The sequence below is a fragment of the Abrus precatorius genome, unplaced genomic scaffold (genome assembly GCF_003935025.1).
Source record: "Abrus precatorius isolate BTA unplaced genomic scaffold, Abrus_2018 Scaffold3, whole genome shotgun sequence".
NCBI classification, from domain to species: domain Eukaryota; kingdom Viridiplantae; phylum Streptophyta; class Magnoliopsida; order Fabales; family Fabaceae; genus Abrus; species Abrus precatorius.
In genome coordinates, this window is record NW_020874373.1 from 15947184 (window position 1) to 15967783 (window position 20600).

Below are 20600 nucleotides of genomic sequence, written 5' to 3' on the forward strand. Positions count from 1 at the left end.
CATCCTCAGAGATTTAAAGTGGCAGCTGAATAGGGCACAAGACCGAATGAGGGCCCAAGCTAATAAGAGAAGGAGAGAAATGGAGCTTGAAGTAGGAGAAATGGTTTACTTAAAGATCCAGCCTTATAGAATGAAGACTCTAGCCACCAAAACCAATCAAAAGCTCAGCCCCAGATACTACAGCCCCTACAAGGTGATGGAGAAAATTGGAGAGGTTTCCTACAAGATAGAACTACCGGAGGACGCAAGAATACATCCTGTTTTTCATGTCTCTCTGCTTAAAAAATGTGTGGCAGCCGGAGTAAGGAGCCAACCCCTACCCCCTAGTCTTAATGAAAATTGGGAGTTAATAGTACAACACGAAGAGGTCCTGGCATTGAGGACCAACAGCCAAGGAGACACGGAATTGCTGATTAGGTGGAAGAACTTGCCAGACCATGAAAGCACGTGCGAGGTTGCTGAAGACATTCAGATAGCATTTCCAGCATTTCAACTTGAGGACAAGGTGATTGTTCAAGAGGGGAGTGTTGTTAGAGACAAATTTCCAGAGGGTTTAAAAGTTTATAAAAGGCAACAGTTTAGGAAAGGTGTTAGGAAATAGATTAGCTTTCTAAATTTAATTTCTGTTTTTATTTTTCTGTTATTATCTTTTGGTTATGATGTTTGTTTTTCCATTAGAGGTAGTTTAAATAAAGGTTATGATAGATAGAATGGACGTGTATTATTTGGAGAATAGGGCAATTGAGCCGCTTGAGAGCTTAAACAATTCAGAGTGCTTTAGTTCGACTGAGCCTATTCAATACATTTTCCAACATTCAAAATCCCTATTCTATCACATACTCTTCCACACTCTCCCTGAGCAACAAAGTCAGGTGGTTGCTCGATGTATATCTCCTGTAATTCTTCATGTAAGAATGCATTCTTGACATCTATCTGGAATAATGGCCAATGATGCATAGCCGCAAGAGAGATGAAGATGCAAATAGATGAGAGCTTAACAAATGGAGAGAACGTATCAGTGTAATCAATGCCGTAAGTTTGAGCATACCCTTTTGCAACAAGGCGTGCCTTCAAACGAGCCACAGAACCATTCGGATTAACTTTCATAGTGTAAATCCACTTACAACCAATAGCCTATTTGCCCTCGGGAAGAGGAACCAAATCCTAATTATAATTCTTCTCAAGAGCTAACATTTCTTCTTCCATAGCATGTCTCCAACCATCATGACTGAGGGCATCTGCAAGGGTCTTTGGAAGAGAGAGAGTCTACACCAGCCATGAAGGATTTAGATGTAGAGGATAAATGAGCAGACGTCACATAAGATGAAATAGGATTTGTGCAAGATCTCTTACCTTTTTGGATAGCAATAGAAAGGTCAAGGTCAGACATAGGATCGATTGACACGTGAGGAGATAATGGTCGAGGTTGAATATCATCTTGAATATCATTAGCCACGAGGAGCACATCATCTGAAGGTTGTTTTGGCCGGCGAGAGTATATCTGCTCAAAGAACTTGAACCTGTATCAATAAGAGCCAGAGATACAACAAGATGTGTAGATTGGACAAGAGTATAAGTCAAGAAAGGTTCATCTACCTCATCCATGGACTCAAAAGATGAGGACTTAAAGAATGGAACTTTCATTTTAAACATTAAAGTACGGACTGCCTCCATAAAATGACGATTTTTATGTTCAGCTACTCCATTTTGTTGTGGGGTAATAATACAAAAAGATTGATGAAATATGCCATGTTTATTCATAAAATTAATAAATGATGCAGAAAAATATTCTTTAGCATTGTTACTTCTAAGAATATGCATACAAGTATTAAATTGAGTTTTAATTTCAACACAGAAATTACAAAATATAGAAAACTTCAAATCTAGATTTTATAAAAAACAATTATGACGCAATAGAAGCTTGCGAAAGTCCTTCTTCTTCCAATAGATACAGCCCATTAGATATTCTACCTCTACCAATAATCCTCTGTGTCACTAGATCTTGAAAAACACAAGAATCAGAAAAGAATGTTATTGAGCAATTTAATGATGAAGTGATTTGGCTAATTGACAGCAAATTTAAGGGAAACTGAGGCAAATATAAAACATGGATAAAGGTAAGGTTGAAACTGGGGTGGTACACCCCGTTGCCCTTAATATAGACAATAGAGCCATCAGCGAGTGTTACAAAAGAATGAGAACTGGGTAGACATCGGTAAGATTATCAACCTGCTTGCTTGACAGAATCTGAGATCAAACCTCATATTCTAGATCAAGTCCGGAGAGCTAACTCAAAGCCATGAGTTTCTTTTGTTGCGCTATCATCTCATCAATAGTTTTGCAGGCTAAAAGAGATTGTATTTCCTCAGTATGCTTCTTAAACTTCAAAAAATAGTCCATTAGTTTTCGCTTATTTTATTTGGGTCGATAAACTTCCTGCAAGAGAGCATATAACCGATTCAAATTATCAGATTTCCCAAAAATAAATTGCAAAAAATCCCTCAACTCCTCCACTGTTTTGCAATGGGTAATAATCGCTTGTATTCGCTTATTAACAGAGTTTACTAGCAACGCAAGGATCTTTTTCTCGCGTATCTTCCATGTGTCAACATCCTTAGAATTGATGGGTGCTATTTCCGTCAAATGATTATCCTTTCCCATTCTACCTAGGCTAATCTCAACCAAATACTTCCACTCCATATAGTTCATACCATCTCCATCCAGCTTAACCTCGGTAAGTTTGGATAGAAATACAATCTCTGTAACAGCCCCCTTGTGCTGTGCATCCTGCACATCCTGGTTATCACGTTCAGACATTGTAATGCTACACTCAAATTATAAACATTGAATTACTGCATATTTTGGTCACCAAAAATTTTTTTCATTCCCACAGCAGCCATGGTTAGCCATTTTTGAAGCTGCTTTTTTTTTTTTTTTTATTCGATGGTGGCGGCGGTGGCACAGTGGGGGTGGTGGTGCGGGGGTGGCAACCAAGGAGAGAACCTAGAAGACTCATGATACCATGTAGAGATTAAGAGAAAGAGCATAGAGATAGAGAGACAAATTAGTGTGTTGGAATTAGATACTCTACAATGTGTAGAGACCCTTATATTTATAAGGATATATATGTAACCCTACTAGGTCAAGCCCGTTATTATAATATTAAAGTAAATCTTAATCCTAATACGTCTATTCTATCTATTCATAACAATTATTATTATTATTAATAATAAAGTAAAAATTTGAGACTATATTTTGTTTAATGATTTAAGTATGATGATTTACAAACAAGTTTAGTATCACTAACTATTTATAGGTAAGTTTTTTGACCTATTTGAAACAATTTATTACCGCAGTCTTTTAAAAAGGCTAGGTCAGGTCTTGGAAAATGATCTTTATTAGGTAAATAGGACAGATTCGGGCCTTTAATTCAAGAGTCAAGGCAGACTTAGGCCATACAAAGCTTAGTTTTTCTCGGCCTATTTCCATCCTAGGCAGGGAACTGGGGTTCAAGATAAAGCTGGTAAGTTATAGATGTCTATGGTAACGTGCATGGATATGAAACTGTTGTAATCTGCTACATTGTTTGTGTGTTATCTGAGACATCTTCATTAGTAATTTGCCATGTCCTATAAAAATTGAACAATGTTGCTCAATTATGAAATTTGCTGTCTATTTTGCCATTGTCATGAGTTTGTGGCTTTCATTTCTTTTTAGCTGTTGTCCCCATTTTTCTTAGTTTGATTGACAATCCACGTTTTCAGGTTCAGGCTCTTCCTGCTGAATACCTAAACCATGGAGAAGCAGAGGCCCTAGTGCCACTATGGTCCAAGGCACTTGCTGATGCAGCATCTGATTACCTCGAAAGCAAGAACTCTGACGGATTAAAGAGTGATTTCGGGCATATGCAAGGGAAGGGTGGCAGAGTTTTAAAGCGGCTGGTTCGGGAATTTGCGGATGCTCATCGTAACATTCCAAATCTAACTTGAGCACTGGATGAACATGTTAATTTAGTCTTCAACTGATGCGTTTCAGCATGCAGGTTCAAGAGTTGACGAGGCACCTTGTCTTTTCCTGACGGTACCTGTGTCTGTTGTAAATTGATGAGGTATGTATAGTTGCGTGTATGGTCAACTGTGGTGCCCTACCATATTTAAAATGCCTCACCATTTTTCATTACTATTCTCTGTATTTTTCCTCTGTACAGTATATGCCCACAATTTTGGCCCTTGAAAATCAGGTTAGGATAGATGCCCTCCTTTAATTATTCAAATTGTACAGGATATCCGTGAAGGATCATCCGCACATGGAATTATTAGAGATTTTGAAGAAAAGGAAATCAATGACATCCATAGTCATTTTTCATTGTACCACATGAAACAACTTGAATAATTATAATAGGAGTTGATTTTGTTCTTGACTATATCAATTTCGTAAAAAAAAAAAAATGTATAAATGAAGCAGTAAAAAAAAAATTCAGAAGAGAATAATTTCGTATATGGTTGTGAATTCAATTTACTTGTAAGTTGAAACGAACTGAGAGAAGAAATACTACTAGCCAAACCCTGGGTAAATTTGACTTCCTTTTAGGTATAAATGTGAGTAATTTATTATCAATATTAATTATTGGAATGAAATCTTAAAAATAAAGTACACATCAAACGCAAAATATATGCTAAATAATGTTTTTTTTTTTTATAAATAAACTGATGCCTTTTCTTCGTAAAACTCTTTGTTTAATGTGACTAGATTTACATTTTTGCCAAGAAATAAATAGACTCATTTGGCATTTTTCGTTTTGTTTTTTACTCTGCTTAAAACAATGGCTTATAATTTGAAATTAAGTTCAACTTAAACCCATTTTCATTGTAAAATTATTTTGTTCTATTATTTTGTTATAGATTATAATATTATTAAGCAAAAAAGTACCTGAATACAAATTTTCCACTGTGGAGATTATCTAGTGTTAACTTTTTTTAAAACGAAGGTGAGATAAGTAAATTTTTTATTATATAATGATGTATAGATGATTAAGATTAGAAGTTATTTCATGATCACATGAATGTTTTCCAACATCACGTGATTTTATGTTTTAATTTTAACCATTAATAATTAGATTTAATAGTTATAATTATCTCTCTTACACACAAAATTTAAGCATACAATTATATACAAATGATCAAAATTAAAAGTAAATTAAAATGATGTGACTTTTTTAGGCATACGATTTTATGTATTAATCTTAATTATTTAAGATAATATTTTATAGTTAAAATTTATTTATTTCTTTTTCACACAAAAAAAGATTTTATTTTTATTAATTAATAGAGCTTAACAAAGCTCAAAAATAAACAAGAAACTAACTAAAATATTTAGGTCAAGAAAAATTAAGAGAGTCAAGCCTTAAGAGAGGCTCTAAAGAAGAAGGAGCTTTGTCAAGCTAACAAAAAGACAGTCCATCTTCAGCCCCTAATCTAGCCATTCAATCCGTGCATTGATTGGCTTCCCACAAGATGTGATTGAACCTAATAAATTTAATATGTCTAAGAAAAAGTCTAATTTCCTCTACTATGAATGTTTAAAACTAAAGAAATAGTTTCTTTACAGTCATATTCAATCCAAATAACGTGGATATTCTTAGATATAACTAGCTTCAGGCCCTAAACAATAGCCCACAGCTAAGCAGTAATCAAAGAACAAAACTAGATGGAATTGTAGAAACCAACTATGAAAGCTCTTGTATGGTTACGAATAAGTCTCCCACAGCTTGCGGCTCCCGAAGCATGCCAGATAGAACCATCAGTACTGAGCTTGAATTGTTTTTCTAAAGGCGGATGCCATCTAACCAAACCATGAGGCTCCAAACGATTAGTAGCCATAGTCACCTTACTCTGCTACAGGAATAAAAATAATCATACACTATCCTCTTCAGCAAGATATCAATGCTCAAAGAATTGACATATAGTACAGTTTCTATAATTCTACAAATTATAGATTACAAAGCCAAATGAAGCGGGCCAAAAAGGATACATGGAGAAATTCTGATAAGATAAATTAAACAACATCCAATTAGCCAAGCCAAGATTAAAAAAAGCAGTCTATTTATCAGGTGTAAGAATCCTTTTCCAAATTTGGTTAGCATACTAACAATCTCTTAAAGTATGTTTCATAGACTCAAAAGCCTCATTACATCTAAAACAAATAGGAGAGCTAGTCATCCTACGATTAAACCTCTCCTCATTGGTTAAAAAGTACCATGAGCCATTTTCTAGAGAAATACAGTAACTCTAGTGGGACCCTTATAATTCCAAATTAAATCAAAGGTTTGATTATTAATATTACTTCTTTGATTGCACTTAGAAATTAGATTATAAGCAAAGATAATTGAGAAAATACCATTGCTAGTAGATTTCTAAAAAAACCTGATCCTGGTTATTGGCAAGAATAGGCAGAGTAGATTGAGCAATTAACTCACAAATGGAACTGGGAAGAACTTGCCTAATCTTCATCCAATCCCATCTGTCCTGATGGGAAAAGAGGACCACATGATCCTCCAAATCATTTCTACTAATCGGGGTGAATTGCAAAATTAGATAGACTTTGAAACTGATGGAGCCAACAATCCTGCTAGAACGTAACAGTCATGCCATTTCTAATAATCCAGCCTAGCCTTAGATAAAAACAGTCCCAATAGCAACCATACCCTTCCATAAAGGAGAAAAATTTTGACGTTAGTAACTTTAAGAGTTTTACCTTAGACAAAACTATACTTGTTACAAATCACCTAAAACCATAAATCCTTGGGAGAGGTAATAAGCCTCCAGCAAAGTTTCATTATGAAAGCTTTTTGACTAAATGAATGTCTCATTTTTTCCATTAAGAGAGCCTCAAATAAATTTTTTATATATTTTATCAATTTCCTTACACATAGATATGGGAATAAAGCCAACCTACATAAAATAATTAGAAATACTCAAAATACAAGATTGAGCAAGGGTAATTCTATCTATCATTGATAAGGAGTTCATTTTTCTACTAGAAAGCTTTTTCTTGACTTTATTATGAAACTAAGGTCTTGTCTAGTATGATTAAGGTGACTAATAGGGATACCAAGGTATTTCCCAAACTTAGGATAACTCCTAATTCCTAGCCCCCTAATTAGATCCTGAATCAGAATAGGGTGGTCACAACCATTAGAAAAGTACATATAGAATTTATCCATATTAACATAAAGACTTGAAATAGAACAAAATTCATTTAAAACCTTAGAAATAATTTTAACACTCTGTTTATTAGCTTTAATAACCAAAATGATATCATCAGCAAAAAGGAGATGGGATATTTTAGGCCCTTTGTTACTGAAAGAGAAAAGAATTCATCTGTCATCATTCATCCTATCCTCAATCAAGTGAGCTAGTTTCTCAATATACATAACAAAAAGATAAGGAGAAATGGAATCTCTTTACCCAATTCTCCTGCTGGGTTTAAAGGTATTAGTTCTAGTGTTATTCCAATTAATAGAAATGGAAGAGGAAGAGATACAATGTCTTATCAATGCTGAAATCAATAACCTATAAAGTATCATCAATGAAACTCCACCTAAGTCTATCATAGGGGTCGTAACCACGATCATGACAAAGGGTCTTTTCTAGATCAATTTTAATAATCATGAAATTACTACTATGATTAAGTTTATTAAAGGAATGAACAAGATCTTACAGAATTAGAGTATTATCAATACCCTACCTACTAGAAAACCTAATGAATTTTCCTACTTCTATTATTTTTGGCAAGTGTCTAACTCTATCCATACTTAATGACCATTTAAACGGACAGGAGGGTCCTCATTCTCAATAGTTGTTTTTCTAAATTTGTAGGCTTGAAGCTTATAAGAATGTTCCATATCTAAAAATCTTCTACGGCAATCAAACTATGAATTTTTTCCTCCATGTTTCAAATCAAATGCCTTTGTATCTTCCATACAAATTGGGCATGCTACTTTCCCTTGAGTCATCCATCCAGACAACATTTCATAAGCAGGAAAATCATTTATCGTTCACATCAGTGCTGCCTTCATATTAAAATTTTGCTTCTTTGATGGGTCATAAGTTTCTACACCCTCACACCATAACTCTTTCAACTCATCAATCAAAGGTTGAAGGTATACATCAATTTTAGCCTTTGAATTTTCTGAACTAGGGATTATATAAGTCAAGAACAAATATGTATTTTTCATGCTCATTTCGGGCGAAAGATTAAAAGGTGTAACCACAATAGGCCAACAAGAATATAGTTTATTAAATTGATTGTTTGGAGTGAACCCATCAGCACATAACCCTAACCTTACATTTCTAGGATCAGATGCAAATTAAGGATACACTTGATCAAAATGTTGCCAAGCCTCACCATGAAATGGATGAGTCATTATCCCATCACTCCTTTTATTTTCAGCATGCCACGTCATGTAACAAGCTGAACTCATAGACGTATATAACCTTTTTAGTCTAAGAATTAAAGGCAAATAATGTATTCTAGTTTGTGGTACATCTTTATCTTTACCACTTCTACCACCTCTTCTTAGTTTAAACCTAGGCTCTCTACAGAATTTGTAATTTGTCAAAATAGCATCATCTTTGTAATATAGCATAAACCTTTCAAACAACAATCAATTTTGACTTCTTTTAATCCAAGTTTGGAAACTAATTTTTTTGCTTAGTAAAAGTCTTTTGGATTTGAGTCAGGTTGGGACTAAGCTCACTAATTAATGTAGCTCATTGATCAAATAAACTTTGACTTTGATTACCTTATGACTTTATGTTTAACATTCTTATTGCTAAAGATAACTCTGAATGCACGCACTCATCCCATAAAGGCTTGTTTGCTGCCTCTAAAACATTATAAAACTTTGCAGCCTCTCCATTAGGTTCTTGTTCAGCTTCAAAATCACAAAAAATTCCAAATTTAGGACCAACAATATCATAAACCATTTCTTGATAACGACTATTGCTTTCTTCCCAACTTACATTACCTACATCTTCACTTGATTGCAATATATTTGAATTGCCTACTTGATTTTCCACATTAACTACTTCCCCATGCTCAGTCCATATCCAATAATCATGTTTAAATCCAAACTTATACAAATCATACTTAATTGAATCGATATCCAAAAATTTTCTACACTTGCACTTATAACATGGATACCTAACTTTTTGGTTGGTGATGAATTGTTGTGAATTACAACAAACACGTATGAAATCCTCTACACCCTCAAAGAATTTAGGTTTTATTCCCCCGACTTGGGTGCAACCTACCATACATTCACTGACAATTTCTGAAAAACATCTGGATCAAGAACTATATAAACCTAATACAAATACACAATGTTGTATCAACCTTCTATTATACATTACACAAATTTTTAATATAAATTTTGGCAGAACCTTCCCTAATACATGTCAATTTCCTTTCGTTTGTTTACCACTTTTTTACAAAAATTTAAATTTTCACCACACACAACTAATATTATATAATAATATATTAATCAATGCATAAAACACAAACACATCACAATCCTGAATCGTTTTAGAGCACATCTCCCTGTAACTCCACAACATACATATTCTACAAACTCTGCAAACACAAACAATTCCACAGCACACAATAATCAGGTTCAGAGAAGGACCTCTACGTCCTTTCTCCCCAGTCATACAATCTGCAATCCTACAACTCTATCTTAGAAATTTTAAGTCTCTAAAATACATAAAAAAAAAACTAAACTGATTAAAAGTTAAAGTATTGTACCAGAAACACAATCATGCAAATTATCTTTCAAATGGATGTTCCAATCATTCGCAAAGGCCAAAAAACTGAAAAACTCCTAAAGAGAGACAGAAAGAGAGAGGCGAGAGAAAGGAAATTTTACAAAATGAGGAAGAAGAAGGAGGAGGCGCGATTTTCTGTGTTTCAAACATTACAAACAAAAAAATTTGTCTCTAAATGGTTTAATGAAACGATGCGTTTTAAAGGTTCAATTACAGACAGATTTATCCATCTATAAATTCGTCAAATACAGTTACACACAGAAAAATCTATCTGTAAATTGTCAGATAAAAAATCGGTCAAAAATGACAATATTTACACAAGGATTTTTCCGTCTGTAACACCCGCTCCAAATTTCCCTCTCATTTTCAAATTATAGACGAAAAAATTCATTTGTAATTCTTGTCTATAATATTTCGCGCCAAATGGTGGGCCAACTACAGATGGATACAAATTTGTCTATAATACAAATGAATACATTACAGACAAATTTTTCAAAAAATTTAAAAACATAAAAATCTAAAAATACAGACGGATTTGTATCCGTTTGTACAGTCTGTCTGTAAATAGCGCTTTTCTAGTAGTGTAGCGAGGATTCCCTCAGGCGACAGTGGAGAGTGCATTTCTGGGTGCAGTCTCACTGTAATAAAATTCTGCAGAAACTAAAGTACAGTTTCCTTTGAGATTTTTGCTGTAGCGAGAGATGGTGTCGTTGCAGCAAGATATTCTCGCTGCAACGAGACTATCGCGACTAGAAGAGTATTTGAGGGGTTTAGAGTTTAGGAAATACATTCTCACTCTTTTCTCTTCACCTTTTTATTGATTCTCTCAAATCCCAGTCCTATTTCACTAATTAAATTGCCTCCAAAGCTATTTGGAAGTTAGATTGAAGGTTGGAATCATGTTTGGAGCTTTTGGAGGTGAGTTTTAATGGCTAGAGTTTTGATTTTCGTCCCTCTTCTCTGTTTTCTTGGTTCTCTTTGATTTCTCATTGCGTTTTCCATGTGTTTTAGGGATGAAATTCGTGTGGGAAACATTTTCTATCGTTAGATTGTGTTGGATCTTCGATTTGAGGTAAGGGAGACTCTACCCTATCTCATTGTACTTGGAAATTGTTTATTTGAATGTGTATTGTAATGTGGTTAGGATGAAACGTAGGAAGAGGTATATTTAGATGAGAATAGTTGAATGCGATCAAATTTTAATGGAAATTTCATGTTACTTGTAGTGTGGATGGTTTGGAATGTGAGTGTTTTAATGGAATTGATTGTTTGTACTTGAGATTGTGATGGAAATGCTGGGCGTTTGAATGTAACGCAAATGAATGTCACTACTAAAAAATCTATAAATATAGACGAATTTACAGATAGATTTTTTTTATTATTACAGACCAATTTTAACATTACAGACAGATTCTGTCTGTAATATGCGCGTCGGTAAATAATTACAGACAAATTTGAAAATCCATCTATAAATTTCAGATAGAAAAATTTGTCTGTAATTCATTTTTGAAATTTTTTAAAAATTGTTTCATTTTTTTATAAACATAATTATTCCTCCTTGTTCCTAATTATCACAATTTATAAGCATAATAAAAACTACAAAATTATATATTTAAATAAGAAATTATTTATAAAATGTAAAATTAAAATGTCATTACAAATGAAGAAGTAAACATCTAAAAAAATAATATAAAATATAAAATAACATTGTATATCACTAATAATCGGTGTGATCATCTTCCAAAAAAGTATCGTCATTAGTAGAGGAAGAGTCAGAGGAGGAATGACACATGGAGCTGAAAATTGGTGGTGTTGGAGCTGGTCGAGGATGAGGAAGAGGTGTAGAGGTGCTTACTCTCATGACCTCAAAGTATGCATGCATCTGCATATGCTGCTGTATTTGTTGTTGCACCTCCCTTTGCATCTTCGATGCCACCTTCTTCTCTATCTTCTCCATTTTCTTCACCCACTTCTTCTTCCATGCACTTTCCTTGATCGTCCACATCTCCTCATTTTGCTTCTGCAATTCTTCATTCAGGGCATAAATCTGAGTGCAGACCATGTCCTCCACTTCCTCAGGTATAAGAGAAGGGCCATCTTCGGTGACAGATGCAGGGGATATGAAGTCTGCAAAGCGGCTCCCCATGCCGTAAATGCAGCCTTTATAAAGGCCACCCACCGTCTTTGACCATATAGTATCCTCATCAACTGACTCTGAATCCTGAGAAGATGCCTCCTCAAGCCTTTGAACATAGTCATCCCATAGTTCAATGCAGATAATTATATATTAGTCTCAAAAATTTATTGATAAATTATTAATAATAACATATAGTGATAAGAATGACTTACATATGTGACCTGAGATCGTGTATCAACCCACAAGATTTTGTCTCCCTTACGAGTATGTGTCTCCTTGAACACCTCTCCATGTGTTGGTGGTCTCTTCAGTGACTTTTCCTGCAATTTTAATTAAATCACCATCTCGAATATCAATTATAGATTGAATAAAACAATTAAAAGAAAATTAAAAATCACATACTAAGTTCGCTTTAGTGCCAGCTAAAGTTATAGAACCACCAGTATGCAATGATCCTCCTTTAAAGGATGCCCTGTTTGTCCTGTTCTTTATGGAGAGATTTTTAAACTCATATGTACCCCAATACTCCTGCAAGACATGAAGGAAGTTGGGTGCTATCCAATCAGCAGATGATGGATCCTGATGGGCCTTAGTGTACATTTGTCTTAGTCACTTTGCAGTGCGACTCTTCCATGCCTAGAAAATCATCTTTTCATCTTGGGGAGGAATGGATAAGTTGCTCTACATAAATACAATTTCATTAGAAGAATTAAAAAAAACAATATCTAATTACACTTAGCTGAAATTAATTAATTGTTATTACCTTCCAGTCTTTGAACCATTCCATCTTTGTATCCTTAGGCACCTTTGCAAAACTTGTGTAAGGCGCATCAAACATCTTCTTAATGGTATTTTTCACCTAGTAGAGACCCTTCTGCAGTGGAATCCAACTTAAAACACAATAAAATAGTACAATTATTATAACATTCACATCAAATATAGTTATTATTCATATTTTAAATTTAACTTACCAAGTAGATCCATCCCATCTTAAAGTTGGAAGTGATCTCAATGATGTCTGGGTCTGTGATGATTGCTGCCCAATTATAACTGGGACAGCAGTAGATCTCTCACCTATGCCCTGTGTAGAAGGAGGTTGTGTGACATGTGTAGTCGGTAGTGAAGGGGGAGGAGCAACATATCCAGGGTTAGGCACCATGATAAACTGCTTTTGTCCCCTATCCTGCGAGGTTTGCATAGTAGCTGGTGTGGAGGTGGAAGTGAGAGCAGTGGGTGAAGGAGTGTTGCCACGATTAGAACGCTGAGCAACACTTTTTTTTACCTTTACCTGGCAAATCTGAATCAAATATAATACATATTTAGAGACCAAATACACAATATTGTATCAACCTTTTATTACACATTACACAAATTTCTAATGTAAATTTTGACAGAATTTCCTCTAATATATGAATATTTCATTATATTTGTTTACACTTAATACAACAAATTTCTAATATAAATTTTGGCAAAATCTCCTGTAATATATGAATATTTTCTTATATTTGTTTACACTTAATACAACAAATTTTTAATGTAAATTTTGGCAGAATATCTCCTAATATATGAATATTTCCTTACATTTGTTTACACGTACTTAATATAAAAATCTAAATTTTCTTTACACATAATCTATATATTATGTAACAATCTATTAATCAATGCATCAAAAACATACACATTATAATCCTAAACCGCTCTAGAGCACATCTGTAACATCCTTATTCTTAATTAACGTAATAATAATATAAAATCAGAGAAAACTCTAAATAACAGAAATTTAAATAAAAAAAAAACTTGAATAATAAGACATTAGCCTTTAAAACTGATTAAGAGAACATCAAATAATATGGTCATATTTGTTTTCATAATGTACAGTAGATATTAGTACTTCTAAATATACATAAGAGTTATCAAAATGCATTAGAACCATTCATTTACATTTACAAATACTCAAAATAGTACTGGTCCTAATGAGCAGTTTGCCCACCAATGACTAAGTGGCACTAGTCATCCCCATGCCAACCTTCTATCATCGCTAGGTCTTTAGAATCCAGCTCGTCATCTGAGTTAAGGTACAGATCACCCGGATCGGCAGTGACCTAAGTACCCGTAATCTGCTCGATCGTCCATCGCGATGGTATTTTGGAATGGTCATGATAATGGTACGTGACCAGATATGTTACTGCTGCTGGGGTTCTCTCAATGCCAGAAAAGATATTAATACAGAGGGTATGATGGATTCGATACACAGACAAATCAAAAGAGATGCTAAAAGCTAACTCCAACTCCATCATAACTACCTCACTAGGTACCTCACTATCATAAACAAGAATTTTAAAGTAACTAAGTCTCTGGTACTCGCCAAATACATAATTAACATTATCTATTACTGAACTATCTACTACTCTCATTCCCTGTATGGGTGTTGTCATCTAGATTTCTTGAAATGGTTACGTAAGGATGAGTCTCTACATTAATTACCAAGCATACATACACAGAGAATTCAATAATACAGATAAAACATTCAACATGCATCATATAACAATTCAGTTATGCATCCAAATTATGTTTATCTCTATTTATCCTTTCAATACTCATTTCCATATTCAATTCTATTCTCAATTACATTGTCATTTCCACTGCCCCTGGGATCCCTTGAGGTCTTCCTTAGCATAGATAGTCGTTGGATAGCCGCAGCTACACGGATACAACGTGTGTCGACCCGGCCCCTTTTAGCAAAAGCATGGTCAGGAGTATTAGTCAGGAAATAAGTGTGAGGCATGTGGTGCTCCTACTCTTATTTGTGTTGCGCAATTCAAGAGGAGCATTCACCACCCTCATTTTCCCAAAACTTCTCAGTCTTCTCCATCTTTCACACTCTCAGTGTACCTCTGAACTATTTATACTCGTCTTTATCATATTCCCTTTATCTATATTTTCCATTCTCTGTTTACTAATATTTTATTCACACTTTTATCTCTCTATTTTATTCTAGTTTTATTATGATATCATACATCATTCAATTATTGCCGAGAGTTAGTCCCCTCGGACTCAGTCCACCACATACATGCATATACACTCAAATCAATGATCATACACTTCATCAAACACTACAAAACATGTTTCAAACATAACAAAAATACGTTCTCATCCAAAATACACTCAAAATCATGCATTTCATCCCAACCTTTTCATGAATACAAACATAACAATTTATTGGTAACAAAATAGAGCTCTCTTTACCTTGAAATAGAGGTTTTGTAAAGGGTTTTTAAGGATTCTTGCTCAAAACGTGAGGTTCTTCCTAAATATCACAAGAGACCACATTTAGAGAAGGAGAATCAAGAAAATAACCAAAAGAATGGAGAACCAAGCTTCAAAAACTTACCAAAGAGCAAGGAAAGTGATCTTTGAGACTTTGATCAAAAAAAAATTGGGGTTTTTCAAAGATTTGCTGAGAAAATAAGGAGAAAAGTCAAAGAGAATGCATGAGAGTCGTGACTTGGATTATAATTCAAGTTTCTTAACTTGGAAACCCTTAAATACCCATCAACTCGCGACATTCTCGCTATAGCGAGCTAATTCTTGCTACAGCGAGACATTCTCTCGCTACAGCAAAAAAACCAGACAAAATTGCACTTTGCTGTCTGTCATTCTAGTTACAGCAAGAGCTCCTCGCTACAGCTATAGCGAGAAGATCCTCGTTACAGCGAAGAGAGCACCGGAATGCCTGATTTTGATGCTGATTTATCGCTACAACGAGAAACATCTTGCTACAGCGGAAAATCCTCATTTGATCCTCAAGTTCCCAAGTAGCATCTCACTAGCTCAGAAAGAGATGGGGGTAAGCTTCTCTCATTTGATCCTCAAGTTCCTAAGTAGCATCTCCTTCATCATTTGTACTCCATATCACTTTCACTAGAGATATTTCTTTGCCCCTCAACTGTTTGACTCGGCGATCAGTAATCTTCACCGGAAATACTTCATGAGAGATTTTCTTGAACTTGGACTGGATCAAGTTCAATTACATGAGAGGGATCTGGAATGTATTTCTTGAGTTGAGATACATGGAAAATTGGATGCAAATTAGACAGATTTTGAGGTAGTGCAATCTCATATGCTACAGGGCCAATTCTACTCAATATTTCAAATGGTCCAATGAATTTGGGAGATAGTTTTCGGGTTTTCAACGCTTTACCAACTCCAATAATGGGTGAGACTCTCAAGAACGCATGATCTCCCACAAAAAATTCTAATGGTTTTCTCCGGTTATCGTAGTAACTCTTCTGTCTGTCTTGAGAGATATTGATCTTCTCCTTGATTATCTTGATATAATCGTTTTGCCTTTTGGACTAAGTCGGTTGCATGTAGAATTGCTTCTCCAGACTCATACCAACATAAAGGTGTCCTACACTTTCTCCCATATAATGCCTCGTACAGTGCCATCCAAACAAAATTGCACTTTGTTGTTTGTCATTCTAGCTATAGCGAGAGCTCCTCGCTATAGCGAGAGAACACCAAAATGTCTGATTTTGATGCTGATTTCTCGCTACAGCGAAAAATCCTGCAACTCACCCATCTAAAACTCTCCTAATTTCAAGCAGCATGCATTAATAACTCACATCAAGTATAAAATTAATAATTAATAAAGTAGGGATGTTACAACATCCCCTTATAACTCCACAACATGCATATTCTACAAACTCCGCAAACACAAAGAATCCCACAGCACACAATAATCAGGTTCGGAGAAGGACCTCTACGCCCTTCCCCCCAGTCATACAATCTTCAATCCTACAAATCTATCTTAGAAATTTTAAGTCTCTAAAATACATCAAAAATAAAATAAAAAAAAACTAAACGATTAAAGGTTTATTTACAAATGAATTTTTTCGTCTGTAAATTTGTCAAGTCTAGTTACAGACTAAAAAATCTGCCTGTAAATCGCCAGATGAAAAGTCAGTCAAAAAGGGCAATATTTACAAATAGAGTTTTCCGTCTGTAACTCCCGCTCCAAATTTCTCTCTCATTTTCAAATTATAGACAGAAAATTTCGTCTGTAATCCTGTCTCTATTATTTCGCGTCAAATGGAGGGCAAACTACATAATTCTTTTGTAATACAGACAGATTTTTCAGAAAATTTTAAAAAAAAATTCACAAATTTGTCTGTAAAGCCGTCTGTATTACAGAAGGATAAAAATCTGTCTATAACGATCATCTGTAAATGGCGCTTTTCTGGTAGTGTGTGGGCTATGTGCTGTGTGTGAACATGAATTCTATTTATGATTGAGAATGTGGCTGTAAATGTGTGTGAATTGCATGTTATATGCGATTGTGGATATGTTGGAAACTATGAATGGTTCAAGGATACACTGGGGTGTGGAAGATGGGGACAGTAGAAATACCTTAGGGAAGAAAGGGTGGTGGTGACATCAACAGTGAACGTGGGTACACCATAGGCCACACACTCTCCTCTTGACTCGGCCGCTGACTAACACCTTTGTCGAGAGGCTCGTGACTACACACGTTGTATCCGTGAGGCGGGGGCTAACCAGCGACCATCCATGGTCTGCAACTGTGATCACAGTACCACAGTGAGCGTGGCTACGTGCAGTGAATGCACATGTGTGTGTGTGTGTGTGTGTGGATTGATAATGGTGCAGTGGCGCACCTGTGTGTAGAAACATTCTTATTTTATAAAATAATCAAAATAATGTAGAAACATTTTCTAATACAACATGTAACAAAAGTAGCAACATTTCATTCTTAACAAATTTAACTAGACAATATTATCTATATACATCATTCATCATTTAATCATACACATTAGCCATCCTTTTATTTTTCTCATATATTCTTAGCACTTTCATATATTCCCACCAGTTTCATTCATTAGCCACTTTCATATATATATACACACATACATCAATGTCATACATCTCTATTCACTATCACATTTTTCTTCATCTCTTTCTTTATTTAAATAACTAAATAACTTTCGTCAAGTTCATACTAAATCAAGTTCTTCATTTCAACACTTATTCATAAAACACTAATACATTATCATACCAATCAACCCAATATGCTGAGGGTCGTGACACCCTTGAACTCAGTTCAAATCATACAGTCCAGGAATATACTGTTGGAAATCACACTCTCTCTGTCTTAATATAGTCTTCTAGCCTAAATTTTGCATTTTTAACTTTTTCATCATTTAACACATTATTCAAAAATAATAACTTGCAATATTGGCTATACATACATACATACATACATACATATATATATATATATATATATATATATATATATTGAGTAACTTGTCTATAAAAACTTCTTAAAACTCTTTCTTACTCGTGACTTTTTATGGTAAACTTTGTCCTAAAACTCCTTTTTTTTTTCATAAAAATCTATTTTCATCATATAGTTTCAAGAAAAATCTATGAATTTGCTATTTAGAATAAGGTAACTTAGTTCTTTCAAGATCAATATAAAATAGAATCTAGGGTTCATACATTACTCCTCTTACCTAGAAATGAATCTCTACAACTAAGTTCTTCATGAGCTCTAGAGAGAAACTCCAGGTCTTGACCAAAAATACTACCCAAGGACTAGAGTTCTTCTTAGATTCGAGTGGAATAGACGTTTAAGCTTAGGTCTAAGAGAGATTCAGAGTTATTGGAGGCTTTCTCTTAGAAGGGAGAGGAAGAGAACGAAGAGAAACAGAGCGAGAAGTAGTTTTGGAGGAAAAATGAAATTTCTTAACACGATTTCCCTTAAATACTATTCAAACCTGCACGTTCTCACTTAACCAAGCTTAACTTTCGCCTAGGCAAGACCATCCTCGCATAGGCGAGAATGGGTAAAAAGAACTAACTGTTTTTCCTGCAACTCCTTGCCTGGGCAAGCTCCATCTCGCCTAGTCGAGCTGCTTCTCGCCTGAGCAAGACCCCTTTTCGTCTAAGCGAGGGGACAGTTGAGACAACTTTATCTTATCTCGCTTGACCAAGACTTATCTTGCTTAAGTGACAATGCTCCAAAAAGTCAAATTCAAAACTATTTGTCTCGCTTCCAAGAAAGCTCAAAATTAAGACCTATGAGATCTTGAACAGAATGTCCCAAGTTCTATTTTTCTTTAAGGTTTATTGATAAGATTCATTAATAGAAGGATTTGTTTATTCTCCTAACTAAGGTCCCTCTTCTAGTGTACCTGCTCATTATTGTTACTGATAGGCTTATCAGACTGAAAGGCCAAACCTAAGGCTTACTAGATTGCTTATTAGATACATGAACTTTATGGTTAGAGACTTTATTCTAAGAAGGACCTGAGGTATTATGGTTGTTAAATTCTGCTTCCTATTCCAGATCTTGATAAAGGATTCCTAAGATAACAAATCTAGACCTTGAAAAAAATTCCTTAGGTTTCCCATTTTTGGAAGCTAGCCCACTATTTAAGGAAGGGCTAGGTTTTTTCATGACTTGTTTTTTAGCCAGCATCCAGGGTCTAAATTGATCCTCTTTTGCACCAACCTCATTATTAGTACAGTCAATAACCATATCCTTACTCAAATTGGAAACAATCTCCATTAAATCCTCATTTCCTACTAAACCTTGGGCATATTAACCTCAGTTAACCTAACCCTTTGACAAGGTTTAATATTCTTAACAGATTGTTCCTGACGATGTCCATATTTATCACAATTAAAACATATCAAATATAATCCTGCATATTCTACTTTTAATTCCTAACCTAGTGCTTTAAAAGCAGGGACCAATTTCCTCCTAAGGTTTATTTCTATACAGATTCTAGCAAATTTTCCCCTAGACTATAAGAATGTATAGGGGCCCACCTTTAACTAGACCCCAAGTAAGCCCTAACTTGCCAGAAAATTTTATTGTTATATAGTTCAAAGGGCAAGTCAGGAATCCTAATCTAGACAACAATTTTCTTAAGGTTATAATTTTTACACCTAAATAAAGGTCTCCACCTCTAAACTACAAGGTAGTGGTCCAAAATAAGCCATGGCCCCTCAAACAGGGTCAACTTGTAGTCTTCTATATTTTCAAACTTTACTAAAAAGAATTCATTATTTAAATTTAAAAATGATAGGAAACTGTTGTTTTCCCCATATACTATTTAGTTTTTGATTCAAGTAGCTAAAACTAACAAATTTACCTATGAGCCTTATTATTAGAGTAAACCTCCAAAGGACACATCATTCCTCATAATCATCTAAAGGAATCTTGATGTCAGGATATAAGTTTTACACAATATGTCTTCATTATTTTCAGGTTCATATATTATATTAAAATCTTCTAACACCAATTTAATGATTCCATTATCATTCAAGACTAAATCTAGGTCCTTTGAACCAAAATTTTTATCCTTATCTAAATAAGATTCAGGAAATCTAGACTTAGAAAGCATCTAGTCTAGTATTTGATCTGCAGATCTGAGATCTTCTTGCATGTACCCTTCCACTGGTTCAAATGAGGCGTCTGAGCCTAACTTCACCTTCTTTGTGCTTCAATCCATCAAGTCTAGTTTTTCCTTAGATCTCTTTTCTCCTTCATTTCACTTCATCCCTTAAGACTTGCAAGAGTGAGGACTTACATCAACCTTTTAAAACCTCTG

The 20600-nt window shown here is 34.6% G+C and overlaps 1 protein-coding gene across 3 annotated transcripts in view; it reads left to right on the forward strand.

The window, feature by feature from the left end:
• LOC113860967 (transportin MOS14) overlaps nucleotides 1-4421 on the forward strand; it is a 29417-nt gene extending 24996 nt beyond the window's left edge. Inside the window, exon 24 of one of the 3 annotated variants that reach the window (XM_027493550.1) lies at nucleotides 3765-4421. In XM_027493550.1, the coding sequence (XP_027349351.1) occupies nucleotides 3765-3989 (225 nt within the window). In that variant the 3' untranslated portion in view covers nucleotides 3990-4421. The remainder of the gene's footprint in view (nucleotides 1-3764) is intronic. The other 2 variants (XM_027493549.1, XM_027493551.1) reach the window with 2 other exon arrangements.
• The last annotated feature ends 16179 nt before the right edge of the window (nucleotides 4422-20600 follow it).